Below are 21,993 nucleotides of genomic sequence, written 5' to 3'. Positions count from 1 at the left end.
TGGAAATTCAGTAATTTGTAAATCAAAACTTATGGTTAAAAACTCTGATAGGTTTATTTGATAAATTATAATTAATTTTTAATTTTATGATTAGGAATGTAAAAATAGAATTTGTATTAAAAATATTTTTGGATTGCATATTATTATGAAATTTTTTTTCTCCAGTTCTTATTCTTAACAGCATTTGGATATGAAAATTAATATACTGCTTAAATTAAGAATTCAATGTGTGATTTGTAGTGTAATACAACAATATATTACTTGATTTTGATGTTTTGAAAGTTCTTTATACAACTATAAAATTAAATTCTTTTATACTCCTTTATGCAAAACATAGAAAGAAATTACAGTTGTTTTTATTACTTTGGAAATTTATTAATTTGATTTTTCATTCCAATTTTTGCTATTTATTTTCACTTATTAAGGAAGATTTTTTAAATGACTTGCAAATAATATTATTATTTAAATTAGATAGCAATAATAAGCAGTTAATAATTTTTTATTAATAAATGATTTTTCCAACTTGAGTTGGCAAAAACCTATTTTTCCCGGTGCAATTTTTTCCTATGGTTTTCTTCACTTATGAAAAATTTTGTCATTTTGACTTAAAACAAATTCTCATGGTAAACGGAAACATGTTTGGAAATTTCTTTTAAGGACTACACTAGGATTACACGAAGAAAAAAAAACAAGAAAAATTAAAAGTCAGTTTTTTTTTACTTAGATTTATTGTCATCATTATTATTATAAATTATGATTAATATATATCATGTAATGCTACGGATGTAAGTAGAAGTAAGTATTTATGTAATGTTATGGATATATTGAATCTAATCTGTAAATAAAGCTTATAACTAACACACAATCAGTGAAAAACTTTCCCACAAAGAAAGTAATACTATTGATTTAATTATCCTGCAAAATATGATGATGTAGTCCTTAGCAAGATGGGAAAGTGATCAGTCCCATGTTACTGGGGACTGTTAATATTTTAATATCGAATAGAAAGATATAAAATAAAATCTTTCTCCAAGATGAAATCCTTCTTCCTCTCAATCCATCAGCTATCATGTGAACCTCTCACGTTTAAGGGTCTGGTTTGGCCCCCTTTTGAATTTAATAAAATTATTACTTCACTATCTTAGAGCTTTCTACAACCTCTATCTAAACTATACAATTACAATGTTAGTGCTTTCAAAGCTTAACATATATTAATACAGTCAACATCCAATATAACAACCCCATTCTCCATATTAAATGGTCATTATATTATGAGTGCATAAAAATACCATACATATTTACTCGGAACTGAAGAATACTGAACTAAACTTAACAAAACATAACAATACTATAATTAGAATTAGGAAAGAGACAAAATGTTTTTTTCCCCTTATTAATGCATACGTAAAAAAAAAAAAAATGCTGTACTTAAAAATATAATACGCTAAAAAATAATACATAAAAAAAATTCAGCATATCACATGTTTCATTTTGAAAATATACAGCATAAAAGGACTAAAATTTCATAAAAAGTATAGATAAAATGTTTTAATAAGAAAAATATGATTGATAAATTTATTGAACAGTGAAAAGAAAGTTATAAAGATAGTGAATGTTTCCTTTTAACCCAATGAATGCACACAGAACTTCATTCTGATTTTTGTATGATAAAGTTATATATACTTTAAATGCTCTATTTTTAGTAATCCATATTTAACCAAATTTTTTCATCATATATCACAACCATGTAGAATATAAATATCAGAGGTCATGTTAATATTTTTTCATTCAAATGGAATTTAAAAAGTTTCACACAATGTGCTGAAAAGTTAAAAGAAATTGTGATTTAAGTTCCTTGAAACTTTTGCCATATCAAATGACTCCTTGTTAATAGTCTTTGTCCATTTTGTTTGGAATGCAAAAATTTTTAATACTCTTATTTAAGGCGGTTTTTATGGGAATGATAAAAAAAAGAACCTAAATTTCTGTCTGATTCAAAATCTTTTTACTCGAGCATTCAACTTGTTGATATTAGCAAGTGGCATTAAAAAAACCAACAACTAATTGAAATGGAAATCTAAAACATAAATACTTACAGCTGTTGAATCTACATCACTGTGAATTGCTACCGTTTTGATGCCCATTTTTCGACAGGTTTTAATAATTCTGCAAGCAATTTCGCCTCGATTTGCAATAAGTATCTTATCGAATTTCTAAAAGAAAAATCAAGATAATATACCAAATGTAATTTGAGTTTTACAAAGCTATTAGTTTTAGTAACTTTGGCGATGAAGAAAAAAAAGTACAATAAAGCATCTATAATCTAGCATCAATGTGGCTTACGAGATAACAAATTACTGATTTTTTCCAGATTGTGGATAAAATATGAAAAAGGAGAATAAGACCATATAAAATATGAAATATATGTAAGAAATTATTATTGAGAAATATAAAACATAATATACAATAAAATAATTTAAAAATTTTGAAGAGCATCAACTGGTTTATGGGTCTTCACGAAAAAGTAATAATTAAAATATTGTGCTTAAGTTACAAAAATCAAGTTTATATTTATTTAATGTGACTTAACTTCCAACATGACTTTCAGATTTCCCATAGCAAATACCCCATGTAACTTATATAAGATTTAAGGCCAGAATGCTATTTGCCACATAAATTGAGTAACATTAGTTAAATAAAAAAAATTAACACATTAGTTTAAGAATTTTAATTAAGTTAAGAATTTTAGTTAGTTTAAGAATTTTAGTTAAGAATTTTAAAAAGCTTAAAAATTAAATAAAACGACTTTTCTATGGTTTTGCACGAAATAATAAGAAATAAAATATTGGGTGTAACATATCAGAATCGAGTTTCATATATTCCAAGCTAATTTTCCAGACATTATGCTCATTTCGTATAAATTTTATATTAAAATGTGTTGCAAGAATCTCTTAGTTTATTAGCTGTTAGTATTGTTATTTGAAAACCGATTTTTCAGCTACTTTCTTTAAGAATTTTAAAAAAAATTCTTGCAACAGATTTTAAGATAAACTTTATATAAAATGAACATAAAACCTGGAAATTTAATTGAGTTTATATAGTTAATTAATTAACTATATAAACTCAATTTTTAAAAGTTACATAAATACAATATTTATTAATTTTTCATGCAGACCAATTAAAAAAAAGTTATCGCAAACTTTTTAAAGTTATTTTTTTCATACTTTGTCTTCTTAAAATTCATTACGTCTGAAAAAAATTGCACCTCATTCTTCTCTTGGAAACATGTTAATTTAAAAGCAAAAGTATGAAAAAAATAAATGCATGCTTTCAAATAAACTTTAGAAATGTTAATTTGGTGATGTAAAAACAAATTGCATTCATGTTGCTGACTGAGCTTGAAAAAAAAAATTAATCAGTAAAGAACATGAGATAAAATCTTAAACAGGATTGTTTATAATTTTATTTATAACCATGGTTAATGTTAAACTAATGTGAAAAATTAATTTTTAAACATTTTGAACCGATTAATGAAAAAAATTTAAAATATATTGGGGATCTGGGGCTACCATCAAATATGATAAGCTATTTTAGCTCATCATGTTTGATAACCAAATTTACTTGATAACCAAATTAAAAGATATTTTGGATCTGGGGCTATCATCAAATATGATAAGCTAAAATAGCTTATCATATTTGATAACCAAATTTTAGAACCCTAGCGTCAACGATTCTGGATTCTAAATAGTGTTCTACTACAAGGAGAGATAAATAATTAATGATCACAAAAAAGAATCTCTATCTAAAAAATTATCTATATTTTATTAAAAATATCAGTTTAATTTGTTTCATGCTTTTTTGAATTTCAACATTTAATAGACTGATAAGCACATATGCACATACATGAGTTGATTGTCACTAAAAAATTCTTAATTTTATAAATCTTTTTAAAAGCTGCTACCCTAAGATTAATGCATTCACCAACCGTTGTATTTTTTGTTGGTATTAATCTGAGAAGAATAGTTTTTATATGGATAAAAAAGGAAAGATGCAACTTATTTCATTGCCAACTGATTTAAGAAACCTTCAATTATAGCAAACTGAAGAATCACAATAGACCCGTAATTCTCTTCAAAAGAAAGGCACACAAATTCTACTTGTAGATCTATGAAAAAATGAATTCTTTCGCCTATGTATAAAGTACATACAAATAAACTAAAAAAGTTTTCTTTTTTACATTTTCCTTCCATTTTTGTAGTCAGTTGTCTGAAAGGTGAAAGAATGATTGAAATGTTCAAAAGATGCTTGGTATTAAGAAAGGATAATTTGATGAATACAATGCACAAAGCGATGACCTAAAACATTTTAAAAACAGACAACAAATACTACAAACTATGGATTCCCAGATTATCAGTGCCAGACTATCAGTGCTGGATCCAACTCAAAAATCCTGAAAATTTCTTGAATAAAATCATTTAAATGACGCATTTCAAAAAATTAATGTCTTCATAATTTTAAATCATTGATATTTTCACAACATTAAAATCTAAATAAATTAATTATATGCAGCATAATTTAAATAAATAATTATGAATACCTTTACTTTTATATCTAGTCACATTTATTATTCTATCAGAAAAAATATTTATAAATTAAAGAGAGGCTAAGTATAAATTCTAGTTCTGAAACTTCTGGACCTTGGATTTCCGGATCGCAGTTAGCGAAAAATCCGGATTTTTCCCGGAGCACAATCATCTCTGCATATTGAAGTTAAAATTTTTTTAAAAATTTTATGGTATCATTTTTTAACATTTGAGTTTCAATAGAAATATATTTATCAATGGTAGACTCTTATAAAATTTTTACTTACACTTTTAAGCCAAAATAATTCTCTATCTGACTTTCAATATATCTGCTTAAATTATTTATATGCATTAGTGGACAAAATTATTTTCATTCTAATTTATTAAAACATCAGCACATTACCCTTTTACCATTAAAAATTAATTTCCTGGAATGAAAATTTCACAGTAGTAGGGGGATATGTGGTAGTTTTAAAATTTAAACAATGAAATGAATAATTGTTTTATTTTTGAAGCAAAATAATGCAATTTCTTTTCTATTTACTTAATTCGGTCTGCTGATACATCTCAAATTTAATAAACAATAAAAATTATGTATGTATAATAATAGATCAATCTTGACACTTTTAAAAATTTATGATAAAAAATAAATTAAAAAAATAAATAATTAGAGCAAAAATTGGTTGATGAAGGTGATGCCTCAAACTATGGATAATAAACATGTTTTATTACATATAAATTATTATTTCAGCTGATTCATTTATTTTATTTTTCCTCTTGATCTTTGATTCCATTAATCATTCACTATATAAAAATAATTCATAGTTAAGGTTGTCACAATAATGAACAGCATTCAGAAAAAAAATTAAAGAAAAAAAATTAAATAACAATAACTGAAGTCTATATACCTTCTTTCCTCAAACTATAACAGATTATAAATGGGTATAGTTGGAGAGGTACTGTGAGAATAGCTTAGTGCCAATTATTTTTCAAAGAAATAAAATTTTTTTAGCATAAATTTTTGAATTTTTTACTTATAACATTTTGTTTTTTATTTATTAAAAAATTTTTTTTGATTTTAATGTGTTGTAATTTTTTTAAAACTTGTTTAAAAAGTTTTAATTCCATGGGCAGTATTATTACTTGTTTGCAAAAATATTTTTTTACAAAATATCAAACTCTGATCGAAAAAAAAAAGCCACATTTTTAATTATTCTTTTCATTTCCAGAAGTAAAATTCAAAATAACAAGTTAATAAACCTTCCACTACTATTTTTTTAAATTTATTTAGAAATTTCAAACTAAATATAAATAGAAACAGAAGTTTCTATACAGTTGTGCGCAATTTAAAAAAATTAAAAAAAATTCTAAAATGTTGGAATTTTTTAGCATTAACTAACTGAAAAAATTTACCATTACTATACTATTTATAACCCTGAAAAAAATTACTATTCACTTTGACCTAATTTTTTATAAATTTAAAACTTAAGATAAAAAAAATCTTAAATGATAAAAACACAATTAGAGACAGAAAACAAAGAATTGAAAATTTGTATTCTATACATTTTAGAGACAAATTTTATTGTGAAATATAATACTGATTGTATAAAAGGAATACTGCAGCATCTATTTATCCCTTTTTTCTTGCAAAGGCTATTTTCAACTTGTTAATGTGTAACTCATTCTGTATTTTCAAAATGCTTTAAAAATGAAAACTTATGGAAAAAAATTATAGATTAATCAAAACTTTGAGAAATAACAGCTTTATCAACCCTCATCTGAATGAATAATATATAGTGATAGAAATATGATAATTTATAAATTATCAAAATTATAAATTATCAAAACTTTGAGAAATAACAGCTTTATCAACCCTACATTANTTTGAGAAATAACAGCTTTATCAACCCTCATCTGAATGAATAATATATAGTGATAGAAATATGATAATTTATAAATTATCATATTTATAGACTAATACTTACTCTTACTTTTTTTGCACTTTTCTATTGGAGAGGCTGAAGGAAATACAAATTTTTTTTTTACTTAACTTTTTTTTTAAATTTTTGCTAACTTCCATTTTGTTCAGTGTTTATCTCAAAATGGCAGGAGTTATTAATAAAATCATAGCTTAAAAAAATAATTACTAAAACATTCATAAATATTTAAAAATAAAAGTCTCTTATTTTTATATAAAAGTTTTCAATACATTTATCTAAAAATAATTCTTTTTTTCTTTATTTTCTTAAAATTATAGTTGGACCTTATCTGTTTGAGGAGCTTATAAAATACTTATTACAATAGAACTTATATTAATGCACAATAGTACTTATATTAATGTACAATAGACCTATTACTTTAATACTTAATACCACAATATCAACAGTATCTATTATCTGAATTAAATAAAGATCACTGAGATCAATTACAGTAAAGCTGGTTTTAATTTGGCACCCTGAAACTAATAAGTACTTTCTTAGGTAAATAGAGAATTTTTCAAAATATACAAATAAATTTAAATTTATAAAACCCAGATGCCATTTCTGTCAATTTATTAAATTTCTTTTCTATAACACATTCAAACAAAATTTTTTATTTCATAATTAATTAACTCAATAATTACAATTCATATCTAATATAAACTTCAAAATTCATGAAATATATTATAAAAATAGCTTTCAATTAGTAAAATAAACTTAATTTGAGAACTGATATAAAATACTTTCATTAACATAGATTATATTGAATAGAAATTAGTACAACTTCAAAACATATCTTATAAAATATTTTACACATATTTATTTATTTATTATAAGTACTTTATTTTTATAAGTACTTTAAATATATCTTAACAAACCTCTTCATGATGATCAATTGGATCCAAAACGGGAAGTTTGTACTTATCATCAGAAAAATATCTAATCTGTACTCCTGATAAAGTATTCTGTAAAAAAAAATAAAAAAAAGTAATTATCAATTCAAATTACAAGGGAAAAAAGAGAAAAAAACATTGAACACGACAAATCATTTCAATTAGAAACTTGATAAATCAATTAACACAAATTATCTCTGAAGATTTCGACGTATTAAACGATCCAAGGTAAAACTAATTAAGAAAATTCTAAGATTATTTATATAAAATATTCCTTTGTTTTCAGTATCAATCATGAAAGAAATTTACCGATTTTAAAGATAATTTCAATCAAAAATCAGATAATATATACATTTATATAGATGTCTATCATCAATAATTTTTAAAATATGCAAAAAGTTTATACTAACTTTTGAAAACAAAAATCCACTTTTTTTGCAATATCGCGATTTTGACAAAATTAAAAGTTTGTTGGGAAAATTAGTTCGTAAAAATAATAGACATGATGAAGCCATATTATTAATTAAAAGTAGATTCTAATTAACTATCAATCCCTGTTGATATTTTCACTAACCGCTTGCTTTATCCGAAAAATCGTTTTGTTGCTTTGCACATTGCTGTTTTGTTCGTCTGCTCTTCAACAACATATTATAGCAGAAAAAAATCGAATTATCGCCAATGTTGTTGATGTTTATTATTACGTAAGTAATGAAATTTTTTGTTTTTATTGATTTAATCTTTGAAGGAAACTAAATTTTATCTGGTCAACTTCATTAGAGGAACGGAATTTTATTTTTATTATAAAAAGTTAAATTTCGATCTAAAAATAAAATAATTGTTTGCAAATGTTTGGCGACAACTCGCAAAGAAAGCGATTTATTTTCATGTTTGATAGCCCTGCGAGATTAGCAACTCATACGACTACTGAGTCACTAGCCGGTCAACATAGGCACGTAAACCTTGCCTTTCCTTTGTATTATAGATGAACGTTTTTACAAATAATGTTACATTTTTGCATAGTAAATATAGATGGTAAGCGAATTTTAATTTAATCCAAGCTTCAATGTTTTTAGAACTCCCTTTTTTCCATCCGAACTATGTTTGTGTTTTCTCACAAATAAAGTTTGACGTTTCAAGCAAGTCCGTCAGAGAGTTGGCAATTGTATGAAATAGTTATACTCTCTAGCTTTATGAAAATTTTCGAATGTTACTTGGCTTTTATACTCTAATTATTTCATAAAATTATTAATTTGAGTTTTATTAAAAATATTTTAACCTTTAAAATATACCTTTCCTTTTTTTTGCAGTCTGATACATATTCAAAGGGGAAATCGGACCCATCGGTAGGCTTAAGCAAACAGAAACAATACGTAAAATGTAAACAAATCTGATTTTCCTTTAAAATTAATTTCTATTGATTGAATTAAGTTTCTTAAGTGAAGATATTACTTTTAAACTTTAATGTTTGGATAAATAAAATGTATGCTTTATTTATTTCGTTTAAAAATAGGAACACTGCATTAATATTGTGTAATTTATCTTTTATTTTTTTGATGAGCTGTAGGGTAGAGATATGAATATTTTTATCTCTCGCTTTTAGTTTCTGTATCTTCCAATTTTAAACTGAGCAAAATTAAAGAATATTTTTAAAGTCTTGTTTAATGTTGATTGTTTCTATGTGATATTAAAACTTACGCCCTCAACTTCCGATTGAAGTGTAAACGTGTATTTAATGTTTCAATTAATATTAGTTTATGCTCCTTACTCGAAAATTGAATAATTCTGTTCTTCAATGATTTTTATTTCTCCTTAAAATATAGTAGATTATGCTGTAAGTAAACTAGTTTTCTGTAGTAGTGTTCTTTCACAATGGTTATAATATTAATTGTCTTTATATTTTATTGCAATTTTGAAGCACAAAGTAAATACTTAATCAGATATATAATGATATGTTATGTAAATTTTGTTAAAATTTTTTGTTGCTTTCATTTATATGCGTGTTTCTCAAGTCATTGAAAATTTCTTAATCCATGTTTTTTAATAGTTTGTTGTTATTAAGTATAGAGATAAATGTTTTAAAAATCAAATGATCTTTATGTATATAGTTCAAATTTTGTTTAAGATGTTATAAGCCTTTTCAATTTTACATTACCAAATCATGTTAATTTATAATTTCACGATATGAAATCGTAAATCCTTATACATAACTGAGTTGTGTTATGTTTAGGATAATTTTACTTATTTAAACTCATAAATAAAAATGTAGGTTTAAATTTTCTTAGATAATGATTTTGATTTAAATTTCAATGCTTTATCAAATAAAATGCACTTGTATTTATTAATTTTTTTATTTCTAGCTATCATTTGTTAGTAAACTTATCTATGTATATATAAATATATATGCTTATAAATATTTACCATCTTGTCAAATGTTATCAATTATTATTATTAGCATATGATTTGAGTTCTTTTGGATATTTTAATTTTTCTTTTAGTAAATACCGATGTTAATCTAAGAAAATACAAAGACTGGCTAGTTTTTAAAGCGGTGTGTAAAGTATCAGTGGAATAAACATGACTATTGTCATGCGTGGTGGACAAGTTGGTGGTGGCGGGGATTCACCACAGGAAAATATTCCAATGCAGTCAAGAACTAACCCAGTACCTAGTCCAAATACTGTAAGTAAAGTTCTTTAACAGTCAAAATCATTTAATAATCAATAATAATTTTTGTATGCTATGTGCTTAGTCATTTTTTACTAGTTTTTAAATTAAAGTTTAATTAATGTTGTAGTAAACATAGAAAAACATGTTTCAAAAAAGTTAAATTGGCAATGGTTAGTTTGAAAAAAAACTTTTGACTTCATCTTTAAAATTGCATTTATTTTATATGTTTTATCATTATAATTCAATAATGACATAACATATATCCTTTATCATTATAATATCATTTATTATTAAATCTGTCATTATCATTATAAATCAATTATGTAATTGCTACTTGGATTTATTTCTGACCTAAATTTTATTTTTCTAGCAAGTAAGATACAGCTTTTATTAATTATTATGAATGGGCATTATGTTTAGCATTCTAGTTTTAAAATGTAAAACTTATTTCAGTAATTTGATTTTCTAAAACGTCAAATGTTACGAAGAACATATCATTTTGTAATTATACACATTTTGTTGTTTATATTCTTGTACAAGTAAATTATTAATAATAAATATTATTTATCAGTTGGTATATTTCTAATTAATAGCATAATTTAGATGCTTTATAGTAATCTCTATTATTTTAACCTTTAATCCAAAATTTTATTTTTTTTAAAATTGTATTTTTTTAAATACTAAATTTTTTAAAAATGTTTTTAAATCTTCATTAGCATTTGTACATAAAAAAAAGTTTTGTGAAAGCTAACATAATTGGATGATTGCTATGCAAGGCAGTGCGCAAATTTAGTCTGTAAAAGAAATTGAATAGTTTTTTTTAATGTTGATCTAAAGCAATTAAATATTTAGTTTATAAAATTATTATTTTTGACATATTTTAATTGTTATTAAAACTTCAAATGTAGGATGCTTTAAATGTTTTAGCATTATTATAAATAAAAGTTTTTATTTACTTTTAAAGTTTTATTTCTGGATGATTAAGAGTTCAGAAAATAGTTATAATTTTGTAATGTATTTTAATGGCTTTTTATATGAGATAGGCAAAGGGGTTTTAAAATGTCCAGGCATTGTGAATATTTCTTTAAGAGTTAACATCTTATCTAGTAAATGGTATGTTAATAAATACTAAGAATCTAAGTGTGCTATAAAATTTTAGGTTACTTTCATCCTTAGCTTTTCTGAACCCCTGATCTTAAATTATCCTCGTTTGCTTTCAATTAAGGATATTTATTTTTTCAACACATTGAATGTATAGAATAGATATTAAATTGCCCTATGATTTCTAATTTCTAGTTATGATTTAAAAGAAAGGTTTTAAAAAGCCAGTTTATTATTTATTTTATAATTTGTTTCTTCAATGTAAAAATGTTTCAGATTTTCTTTTTCTAGACACTGTTTTATTACTTAAAATTTATGTTATTGTTAGAAAGTTTAGCGATTTAATTTTTCATTAGTTAGAAATTGCAACATTTTCAAACTGAAAGAAAGTATTTCAGTACCACTTGCAGATATTTTTAAAGATACTATGCGTCGAAGGCTAAAACTATGGAAAATAAGTCAGATAAAAAATACTCATTTAAGTAAGACATGTTTAAATTACACATTAGATTATTTTAAAATTTAATGGCATTTATCATTATATGGTTAAGAATTGAACTTTAATGATATTATAACTTGACCCAGTAAGACTCATCAAGGAAAAATATTTGTTAAGAAAAGAACCTAGTTAATTTTACATTTTAAATCAAAAGTCACTTTGATTTTATTAGAATTCAACTAAAAGATTATTTCTTCATTAGATATAAAAATACTTAAAAGCGCTAATAAAGATTTCCATAATTTTATTCATTTTTAACTTCATTTTTAGTTTTAATATTTAAGAAAAAATTTCTTCTTAATTTCTTATGATTTTGCTCCTAAAATTCTAAGAAATCTTCATAGTTTTAATTTGGGGAATATTTCCGTATCCTGAAGAAAAAAGAATTCAAAGGGTATGCTCATAGTCACCCTCAAGAAAACCTCTACATTTAAAAAAAAAAAAATTTAAAAATTCCAAGTTAAAAATTTATTTGGTGTTTTAAAGATTGTAATTGGTCCAACATATCCCCATAATTAGGGCATAAAAAATACTTTGATTGCAATTTAAGAAGGGGGAAAAAAATTGTAGATTCTTCTTGCATGAATTATGTCATATATTTGGATGTTTATAAAGGATTAATTTGTTGGAATATGATAACCCTAAAAATTAACAATATGCTAAAAAAAGTATCAAATGCCTCCAATTATATTGAAACTTTTTGACCATACTGTTCGTTGTAGTTCCATTTTTACTTTTAATCTTTTCAACTAGTATCCACTGTACTTTTACTAGTACATTCTTTTCAACTAGTACATTTACAAACTAGTTTCTCTTATGTTTAGAAAGGGAACGGTGTAAAACAAAAACAATTTCTTATAGTTATCTATTTGCCACGACCTCTGGAAACCAAGTGTATACAAAAATTTACATTTTGAAACCAGTTAATTCTTTTAAATTTTTTTTTTTCTTTTGAATTAAAAAAAAAAAAAAATTCATAATGGACATAATCAAAAATCATCAAACTATGGTCCTTGACCAAAAACATTATGAATCCATCCCAGGATCCACTCAGGTGACATGTCTTGATATGTATTCTAGTATATTTTTATTACTTATGAAAAGTTAGTTAGTAAATTTTACTAAACAATTTTGAAAAACATGTATTTGGGTATATTAATGATATGAAATAAGTCCTAAAAACTTTTAATCAGTATAGTACTTTTGTTCCATTGTTATATCATTCTCTGGCTAGTTCTGAAATTAAAAGTTTGTGTGCATTTTAGAACTACAAATATTGGTTTGATGAGAGTTAAACAGTGGATTCAAGAGTCAAAATTCTCTACCTCGGAAAGGCAAAAATATTGAAATGTTTTAAACTTATCCCAAGAATTTAAAAACAGTTTTTCTTAAACTTGAGAAATGCATGATTCTTTCTCCTAATAACGTTGTTGCTGCCTAGATTTTGGCACTTGATACTTTATTAGATATCAGTGTAACCCTTAGGCTAAGAAGATGGGAAACTGCTCTATATAATCACTTAAATATGTTTTAAAAATTTTTGTCTTAGATGAAATTATGCTGTACACAATTGTTAAGATTTCATAACTTTATTCGATATTAGACTAAGAAATAATCAAATGGTTAAACATAGATAAGCTAATTTTAAGAAGGATGATTATTTATATTAAAGATTTCTACTGATTATTTAGTTTTTACTTAAAATTTTTGTAATCTTAAAATGCTTTGTTTTACAAATTTCAAAGTAACATGTATTTTTCAGCTAAATGAAAGTGATGGTAGTGGGGATCAAGATGAAAGCAATGAACTGCCCGAAGGACAAGAGCCAGAATTTCCTCTGGCTGAATTAGCTCGCTTAGATGAAATGATAAATAGACCAAGATGGGTTGTCCCCGTTTTACCAAAAGGAGAACTTGAAGTTCTTTTAGATGCAGCTATCAGTTTATGTAAATTAGGTGAGATTCATTTTCTACTCTTATGTTTCATTCTGCACCCTGTGGCAGAATTTTTTCGGGTTTTCTGCGACATACCTCTCCAGGGGTCTGTCCAGGCCGAATTTATTACCGTTTAACGGTACCTTCATAAATTCAACTTTAGGAAAAACGGTAGTTTCACAAAATAATCTTTCTTAAAATTTTATTTTCGTATCACTTAAGAAAAGATAAATCCATATTTTTACCATATTTCTGTGTTGATCTTAATTTTATAATTTTCAATTTTCACAAATTATACCTAAATTTTCACAAAATAGGTACCTGTCAGAAAAACCTAGACAGACTCCTGCTCTCTAACACTAATATCTTTCAGCAATATACTTAATATTCCCCCAGGTGTTAATGTTTGAATCTCAAAAATTGAAGAGTAGATGTATTTTTATAATGTTTTGAAATATTTTGTGGTCTAAATATTTGTATGCAAATCGCATGAATGAAAATTATACATCAACTAAGATCAATGCATTATTTGTTTTTTTAAATTACTTTTTACCCCTGAAGTTAACTGAAAGATTTTTATTTGCTGTAATATAATATAGACATTTATTTACTAGTTTATTTTTATGTTCTTTTACTAATCAAATGAAGAAACCTGCATTTAATATTTTTTTGTGCAATTTAAAATAGAGGTGTAGTTAAGTAGAGATTATGTATTTAAGTGTAAATTCTGTTGAAAATAAACTAAACTTCACTTTTTAGGTGTAGATACTCGTAGTGAAGCTTGTCAAAGGTTTTTCAGAGATGGGCTTACAATATCATTTACGAAAATACTCACAGATGAAGCAGTTAGTGGTTGGAAATTTGAAATTCATGTGAGTCATAATTAATTGTCTCTCATATCTGTTAACTTGTACTATCTAATTGTTTTTTCTGTCAATACTAATACAATTTGGTATTAAACAAATGTATATTCTTGCATTAATACTACATTTACGGCAAAAAATATTCCAGTTAAAAATTTTATGAATACAATGCTCTTAGTTTAAGGTAAGCTGTTAAGTTTGCTTTAAGGTCATGGTCACTTAAAGTGGGCATTATTAGCCAGTCATTCTATTATTCCTAATATTAAAGTTGCTTAAACTGCTGGAAACTAGTATTTTCTGGAAAGTTGACTGAGACTTATTAACCGGAAAAAAAACTATTGCTGAAGTCAGTGGTTAAGAAATTGATTTAAGTTTGTATTATTGATGAATTACTTATGCTTGATTAAATAAAGTTTATTTGTAATTACTATTCTATGTGAAGTAAATCAAATTTGATGATAACGGAAAAAAAATTCATTGAATTAAACTTTCATAAATAGAATTTGCATTCTTTTTTGCTTTATTTTATTACTTCCCTACATTTCACTTCATTAAAATATGTTCAAAGATATAATTAGTTTTTCCTCACTATGACTGAAACAGGCTTTCTTAACCTTTAAAATGTATTTGAAAAGTACCTGATTTTACTTAAAAATTAAATCTATGAAAAGTTAAGAGGAAAATTTCCATAATAAATTGAAATTTCTCCTCTCTTGAATAATTTTCTTTTATGAAGTAATAATTGTATTTAAATTGTAAGGAAAAAAAAAATATTCGCCTTCGTCAGTTTACAAATCTAGTTCTGGGAAAGATGTTTCTTAAGTTAGCATAAATGGATACGGTTATTTCTTTGTAATGTGAATAATAATTATCTGAAAAATTATTTATCTTTTTTAAGTCAGTTAGTATAATTTTTAATGATTCACGAGTAAGTTACTAAATGAAAATCACAAAATTATTTCTGTGAATAAATAAAACATTTCTCCACCCTCCCATTTAGATGCTTAGTTCCCTGTAACCTGATAACATTTTATGTTTACTTAGTTTCATTTGTTTACATAGCTTTGGAATAATTTGCATAAATTTGTCCTTTTTTAAAAAAGTTTGTATTTACGCATTTTTGAAATCAATATCGCGACTCGTATTAACTTGAATTTAAAATCCAATGTCTCTAGTCGTATTCACAGGATCTAAAATTCATGCATCGCGATTTGTATTTACGCTTTTCAAAAGTCCGATATTGTGGTTTGTATTATGGCCTTCCTAAATCCAATATCGCGATTCATATTAGCACAATTTTAAAACTTAATATCGTGATTTGTAATTTCGCTTTCTTAAAATCTGATATCTTGTAAGATTTTTTAAGTACTAAATTTTTTTCTTTAATTAGTTAGTATAAAAGTGTGTTTTGTTGAGAGGTAATTTAATTATAAATCTTAGTTCAAAAAAATTATATTAAATATGAATAGTAAATAAATTGATATCTTGTTATCGAGTTTTTGCTCATAAAATTGTAGGGTTTTTCACTTCGTGTCGCAGTCACCCCTCAAATATGGAAATGAATCTTTATTTGAGAAATAAATTAAAATCTTATGAAGATATGATTCGTTATAGAGATGAATTTCACTAAAGGTGGAGTTGAAACCATCAAAATTATTCTTTTGAAACTTGAAAAATGTTCATAACAATCTCTTTTGAGTAGAATAATTTGTATTCAAAGCATTTTATAGTTTTGATAAATAGATTGACAGCTCTGGTGAATAAATTGGTTTCGATGATTCTATTCCACTTTGGTTATATGGCGCAGCATGTCCTTTTGTGGACATAGTGCCATTAAACCCTACATTCAATTCAATTTCATTTTGGTTATTGTTGAGTTCAATGATAATTTGAAAGATTTTGTTTACTAATTTTTTTCCCTTTAACTTTTAATGTGCCATCTCTAAGTAATTATAATTATTTTTCACTTCCCTGTGAATAAAATTATTTTGTTTCAATGTTAGTTTCCTTTAAATAATTTAATCAATTTTAAGAAAATAAATAATAAATCACTTGTTATTTCAGAGGTGCATAATGAAAAACTGTGAACATTTAGTAGAGATTTGTGTTTTAAAACTTAAACAAGACTGTCTCCCTCTGCTTGAGTTATTAGCTATGGTGCTCAATCCGAATAGCAAGTATGTATTTTTGAAAATCACTGATTTCATTTTTTACATATTTTACTTTTCGCTTTTAATTTAATTTTCTTATTTATATAAAGATTTCACACGTTTAATGGCACAAGACCTTCTGAAACAGTTCCTACTGGCTCTCAAATTCCAGATGATGAAGTATTCGCAAGGCCGGCAGATTTGAGAACGCCTAAAGTATGAATTATTTCATTTGACATTCTATATATTTGTTACTGACATATTAATTTTTTAATCATGTGCTATTTAATATTTATCTAATTTGCCAATTAATTAGCTGTTATAGTTCTGTATATTTACTGTGCTCAAAATTAAAATAGGTACACTTTAACTTTATTCTAACAATCAGATTTTCCTTCTCTAAAATGCAGTCTGTGGGATTTGATTGTGTATAAATTATTTCATTAACATTGCATATATTTTTTTTGGGCACATTCATTTTTTAATCATGCGCTATTTAATAGTTATCTAATTTGCTGATTAATTAGCTGTTGCAGTACTATGTATTTACTGTTAAATTAATATAGGAACAACTTAACTTTTATTCTAATAATCAGATTTTCCCACTCTAAAATGATGTCTGTGTGATTTGATTGTGTATAAATTGTTTCATTAAAATTGCATATATTTGTTGCTGGCATATTAATTTTTTAATCATGTGCTATTTAATATTTTTGCTAATTAGCTGTTACAGTTCTGTGTATTTACTGTGTACAAAATTAAAATAGGGACATCTCAGTAACTTTTATTCTAACAATCAGATTTTCTCATTCTAAAATGCAGTATGTGTGATTTGAAAAGCTTACCAATGTGCTAATTTGTGCACATGATATTTTAGTTACTAAGTCAGACATAAAAATCCTACTTCTTAACAATCATCTTAATATAGTGTGACATAACTTCCTTAAAATATTGCTAAAATAGCATTCTTACCTTAACACATTTTGCTCATTTAATTAAAGTAGTTATTTTTGTATTTTAATAGTGATGAGGTTTATGGTCGTGAGCCTTTAGCAATATGTCAATAATATATATAAATTTGTCAATAGTTTTTCTTCACATTTATGTACTATTTGTTGAAACCTTATTCATCTTTCAAGGAATTATAAAATGCTTTATAAAAGTTTTATTATGAATTTAATGTTCACCTATATTTATACAAATAAAGAGCTTAAGTATAGTAATGCTAAGAAAACAATTTCTAAGCAATAAATATTTTTATTTACATTTTATCATTTCTACTGAATGTATTTAAAACATGGAAACAGTAGCAGCAGTAAATAAATATTAAAATAGAACGTTTTTATACAAAGTGATCATCTAAAGTGCACTTCTTATTTTAAAAAGCAATTAATTAAAAATAAAAGTGAAGTAAGAATTATCACATTTACAGAAAGGGATAAAACTGTGCTAAAGGATTTCAGTTATATAAATGAAATATTTAATCATTATGATGATTACAAATGAATGGAGATAATGTTGAAATGGTGTTTAAATGTAAATAACTTATAGTTTGTGATTTATTTTATTTATTTATTTTTGTTGTTGCTAATTTTAGTTCAATGTAAAAGAAAATATTTATTGTATTTGTAAATCACTGTTATTTTGTTAGTAGTTAAATCAGTTTAATATATTAAATTACATGCCTCTTGTGTAATAGTATATTTTTTTATAATAGGGTTGGCTGGTAGATCTGATCAATAGATTCGGTACCCTTGGTGGTTTCGATCTTTTGTTGGAACGATTTCAAAGCCATGTTGCCATTTCTGTTCCTGTCATTGCTGCACTTATTAGGTACTATTCAAATCATGCGTTGTGATTATCATAAATCTTTTCCCAGCACAATTTCTCATTAAACTTTTTTTTCAGACCCTTTGGAATGTGCCATGATTTACTCACAGTGCATACTGTAGAAAAATATTTTATGCCTATTGTTGAAATAGTGCCATCTTTTTTGGATAATCTCACAGATGATGAACTGAAGAAAGAGGCCAAAAATGAAACAAAAAATGATGCTCTTTCTGGAATAGTGAAAGCATTGAAGTGCTTAGCTGCAAAAGTTCCCAATCAAGAAAATACTGTGAAGAGCTTAGAAACTTTTAGATTAAAAATGATATTAAGGTAAACTCAATTTTTTTCTCTCTCTATGTATAAAAACATCGTAAGGGATGCCTCTGTTTTGGGTGTTCATATTGCATCACATTTTGTTTTACCGCGTAAAAATTATAAGACTTAGAAAGGGGGGAATAAAAAAGTGTATAGCGATTAAGATAGAATAAAAAAATTTACATTTGATAATTAGTTCGAGAATTATTAATTGTTTAACTTGATAGAAAAAAATACCATATTGGAACTGATTTTTCTTGTCATTGATTTGATTAAAATGCAATCCAATCATAATTTTCAAGTGGTTCTTTCCATTTGATCTCCAATGAATACGAAGCAGCCAAGGGGTTTCTGAGAAAAAGGGACAGAAACTGAAGCCTCCTGGTGTTAAAACAAAATTATTAACATTTAGTAATGGATTCGCATAATCAGTTTTCACTAATTTTGTGTAAAAAATCTTTTTATGTGTGTTGCTGTAGCACTAACTCCAGAAAATATATTAATCTCCGATTTTGTGAGAGAGAAAAATTTGAAGATTTAATAACAAAAATTTTTATGTTCTGAATTTTTTTCTTTTTAATATGAGGTGTGTTACTGATAAAAGAAATTTTTGAAACGAATTATAATTAATGCGTAATTAAATTTAAAAAAATGCATTTGTTGTCTTGATATTCTTGATTCTCCTGATAAAAATATCTTGTCCTGATTTTCAACTTTTTGTCCCACTATTCCTGTTTTTTTGGGGTGGAGGGAGAAAATATTTTTTATTTTCTGCAAATACAAGTGCAGATTTTACAATGATCAATTTGAAGTATCGAAAGATTTGGATTTTTGATCAAACCTCTCTTAATTTGCACAACTAAAGCTTATTGCCTCACCTGCAGATATCATGTCCTAAATTTTCAGAATTCAGTCATTTCATGAAAATAAACTCAATATTACATAATAAAGTTTTTATGGTCATGAATTCAAGAATCATATGCTTATTTATTATTTTCAGTAAATGTAAGTATTATCCTAATTAAAAGTAAAAGCGAAATGAAAGTTTAGCTTAGAGATAGAAGTCCCAAATTTATTTTCGACTATGTAATGACTATGTATGACTTAATTTCAAGATGAAGAATAAAGCTATTATAAATTAATTTCCATATTTTCTAATTATTGGAATCATTTTGGGGTAATTAGCCTAATTGCCAGTGATGCTAAATAACCTATTTTCGCCAAGATGTCACTAATTTAAACCATGTGTTTTTTTGATAAATAGACACACTAAAAATGTTTCATTGTGATATTTGTAAATATCTAGATAATTAGTCTAACTCACAGAGCTAAATAACAAGTTTTTACCAAGATTGTCTCAAATATTTACTTTTTTTTATGAAATAAGTAAAAAAACTGACAAGTTTAATTACAATATTTTATAATTATCTTATACTTTGTTATAATTAAGCCTAATTTACAGTAAAGTTTAACACCGTTTTACCAATTGTATGATGGTAGCTTTCTATTTTTAATATTTTATTGGTAATTAAGAGTTTGTAAGCTTAAATATAGCAGAGTACTCTTGATTATTTGACAATTTTAAACAAACATTGGTCTCGTGTATATCACATATCAGTGTTTTTACTACTGTATATACATTTGGAAATTTTTTTCTATGAAACTATAAATATTAAACTCAAACATCTTTTTGATTAATGGGATTTAGTTTTAATATGTTCTCATTAAATATTTTGTGTTTAACTTCAAAAAAAAAAAAAAGATTAATCAATTTAATGCTTAAAGAATGATTTAATATTAATTCAATCTTCTCATTTTCTTACAGGCTATTACAAATTTCATCTTTCAATGGAAAAATGAATGCCTTAAATGAAGTTAATAAAGTAATTGCTAGTGTTTCATATTATACTCATAGACATGGCCATGTTAATCCAGAGGAAGAGGATTGGCTGACAGCTGAAAGAGTAGCAGTAAGTATTTTTATCTTTTTCATAGATCAACTAGTACAGCTAATTTAAAAGCTCAATAAAGTGCTGCAGCTAGATGCAGTATAGCAGCATTAATTTTGTTTGCCAGGGTGCTTTTACATGAATTATAAAAAAAAAGCAAATTTTTTGGTTCTATTATGAAGAAAGTAAAGATATCTTACACCTTGAACAGCTTTTGAGATTTTTAAGTTGTATGATGCAAAATTTATGGTTTGAAAAACCCATATAAGATATGGTAATCAGTATTTTATGTTTATTGACTACAGGATTATTCTCCATCGCGGCTAGATCAAATAAATATTGGGAGAAATTTGCCTTTGTGGTGGACTTTTTGATGGAACTGACATGCACTTGGGTTACATGGGGAGGAAAACCTCCCTCGGTTAGCCTTGATTGCAAGGAGACTCTAACCCGGGATTCAATCTCAGTTCACCTCATTGGAAGGCGAACACTCTAACCACAGGAGATCCCACGTTTCAAATGCAGAATTTCTTCTTTCTGTCCATTTAAGAAACACGGAATAAAATAATATACAACAGGGTGGTTTGTTGAGAGCACACTTTTTACATCTGTCAAGTGTGCAAATTTTTTTTTTTCTATATTCCTATTTTTTAACTATAATACTCTTTATAGGTTTCGCAAATTTGTTTGAAATGAAGTAAAGACATAAAAAAATATATTGCTTATTTTTAATTCATAGTCTATTATTTGAATGATTAGATGCAAATTGACACTGATTTAAGTTTAGTTATCTATGATTAACAAAACAAAAATTTTTGGTACTTAAGTGCTTTCCCAAATTTGACTTTGTTTCACTGTTTTTTTCTAATACGGCTTCAAACTGTGATTTTTACCAGATTTTTTTTGACATTCGAGTAAATACTTATGTTCTTAATGCTTATATTTATTTTTGTTTTTTTAATTAAGGAATGGATAAAGGAAAACAAAGTTCTTCAGATTGTACTTAGAGACAGTTTACATCAGCCACAGGTAAAAAAATAAATGTCTTTATTTGTTATTTTAAATAAATTTAGCATAAATCAAATATAGTTTATAGAGTTGGGTAGAAGTAGTTTCAAAAATTTATTCTGAAAAGAAATAGTTTTTAAAATTAAATATAGCACACTTTCTCTTATGCCATTATTGATTACTTCACATGATGTGTATGCTACGTAGTGTTTTTAAAAAGTG

General features: G+C 25.4%; 2 protein-coding genes across 20 annotated transcripts in view; one reads left to right on the top strand and one right to left on the bottom strand.

Annotated features, from left to right (window-relative positions):
- LOC107451473 (propionyl-CoA carboxylase alpha chain, mitochondrial) overlaps positions 1–8,110 on the bottom strand; it is a 30,858-nt gene extending 22,748 nt beyond the window's left edge. Inside the window, exons 1-3 of the mRNA XM_016067580.3 lie at positions 7,866–8,110; positions 7,441–7,527; positions 2,097–2,213 (exon numbers count right to left, since the gene is read on the bottom strand). Of these exons, the coding sequence (XP_015923066.1) occupies positions 2,097–2,213; positions 7,441–7,527; positions 7,866–7,970 (309 nt within the window). The 5' untranslated portion in view covers positions 7,971–8,110. The remainder of the gene's footprint in view (positions 1–2,096; positions 2,214–7,440; positions 7,528–7,865) is intronic.
- A 235-nt stretch (positions 8,111–8,345) lies between these two features.
- LOC107451471 (ubiquitin carboxyl-terminal hydrolase-like faf) overlaps positions 8,346–21,993 on the top strand; it is a 94,144-nt gene continuing 80,496 nt past the window's right edge. For 16 of the 19 annotated variants that reach the window (XR_011636091.1, XM_071177176.1, XM_071177159.1 and 13 more), the window contains exons 1-10: positions 8,346–8,487; positions 9,951–10,134; positions 13,485–13,677; positions 14,416–14,528; positions 16,584–16,696; positions 16,780–16,885; positions 18,387–18,502; positions 18,578–18,829; positions 20,640–20,784; positions 21,730–21,792. Coding sequence is in view for 18 of the 19 variants with exons in the window: in XM_071177176.1 (XP_071033277.1) it covers positions 10,030–10,134; positions 13,485–13,677; positions 14,416–14,528; positions 16,584–16,696; positions 16,780–16,885; positions 18,387–18,502; positions 18,578–18,829; positions 20,640–20,784; positions 21,730–21,792 (1,206 nt within the window). In the remaining variant the exon portion in view is untranslated. Of the gene's footprint in view, positions 8,618–8,762; positions 8,833–9,950; positions 10,135–13,484; positions 13,678–14,415; positions 14,529–16,583; positions 16,697–16,779; positions 16,886–18,386; positions 18,503–18,577; positions 18,830–20,639; positions 20,785–21,729; positions 21,793–21,993 lie in introns of all 19 variants that reach the window. The other 3 variants (XM_043041807.2, XM_043041809.2, XM_043041808.2) reach the window with 3 other exon arrangements.

Source organism: Parasteatoda tepidariorum, chromosome 1, assembly GCF_043381705.1.
Source record: "Parasteatoda tepidariorum isolate YZ-2023 chromosome 1, CAS_Ptep_4.0, whole genome shotgun sequence".
Classification (NCBI taxonomy): Eukaryota; Metazoa; Arthropoda; class Arachnida; order Araneae; family Theridiidae; genus Parasteatoda; species Parasteatoda tepidariorum.
This window is presented reverse-complemented; position numbering and strand designations above follow the sequence as displayed.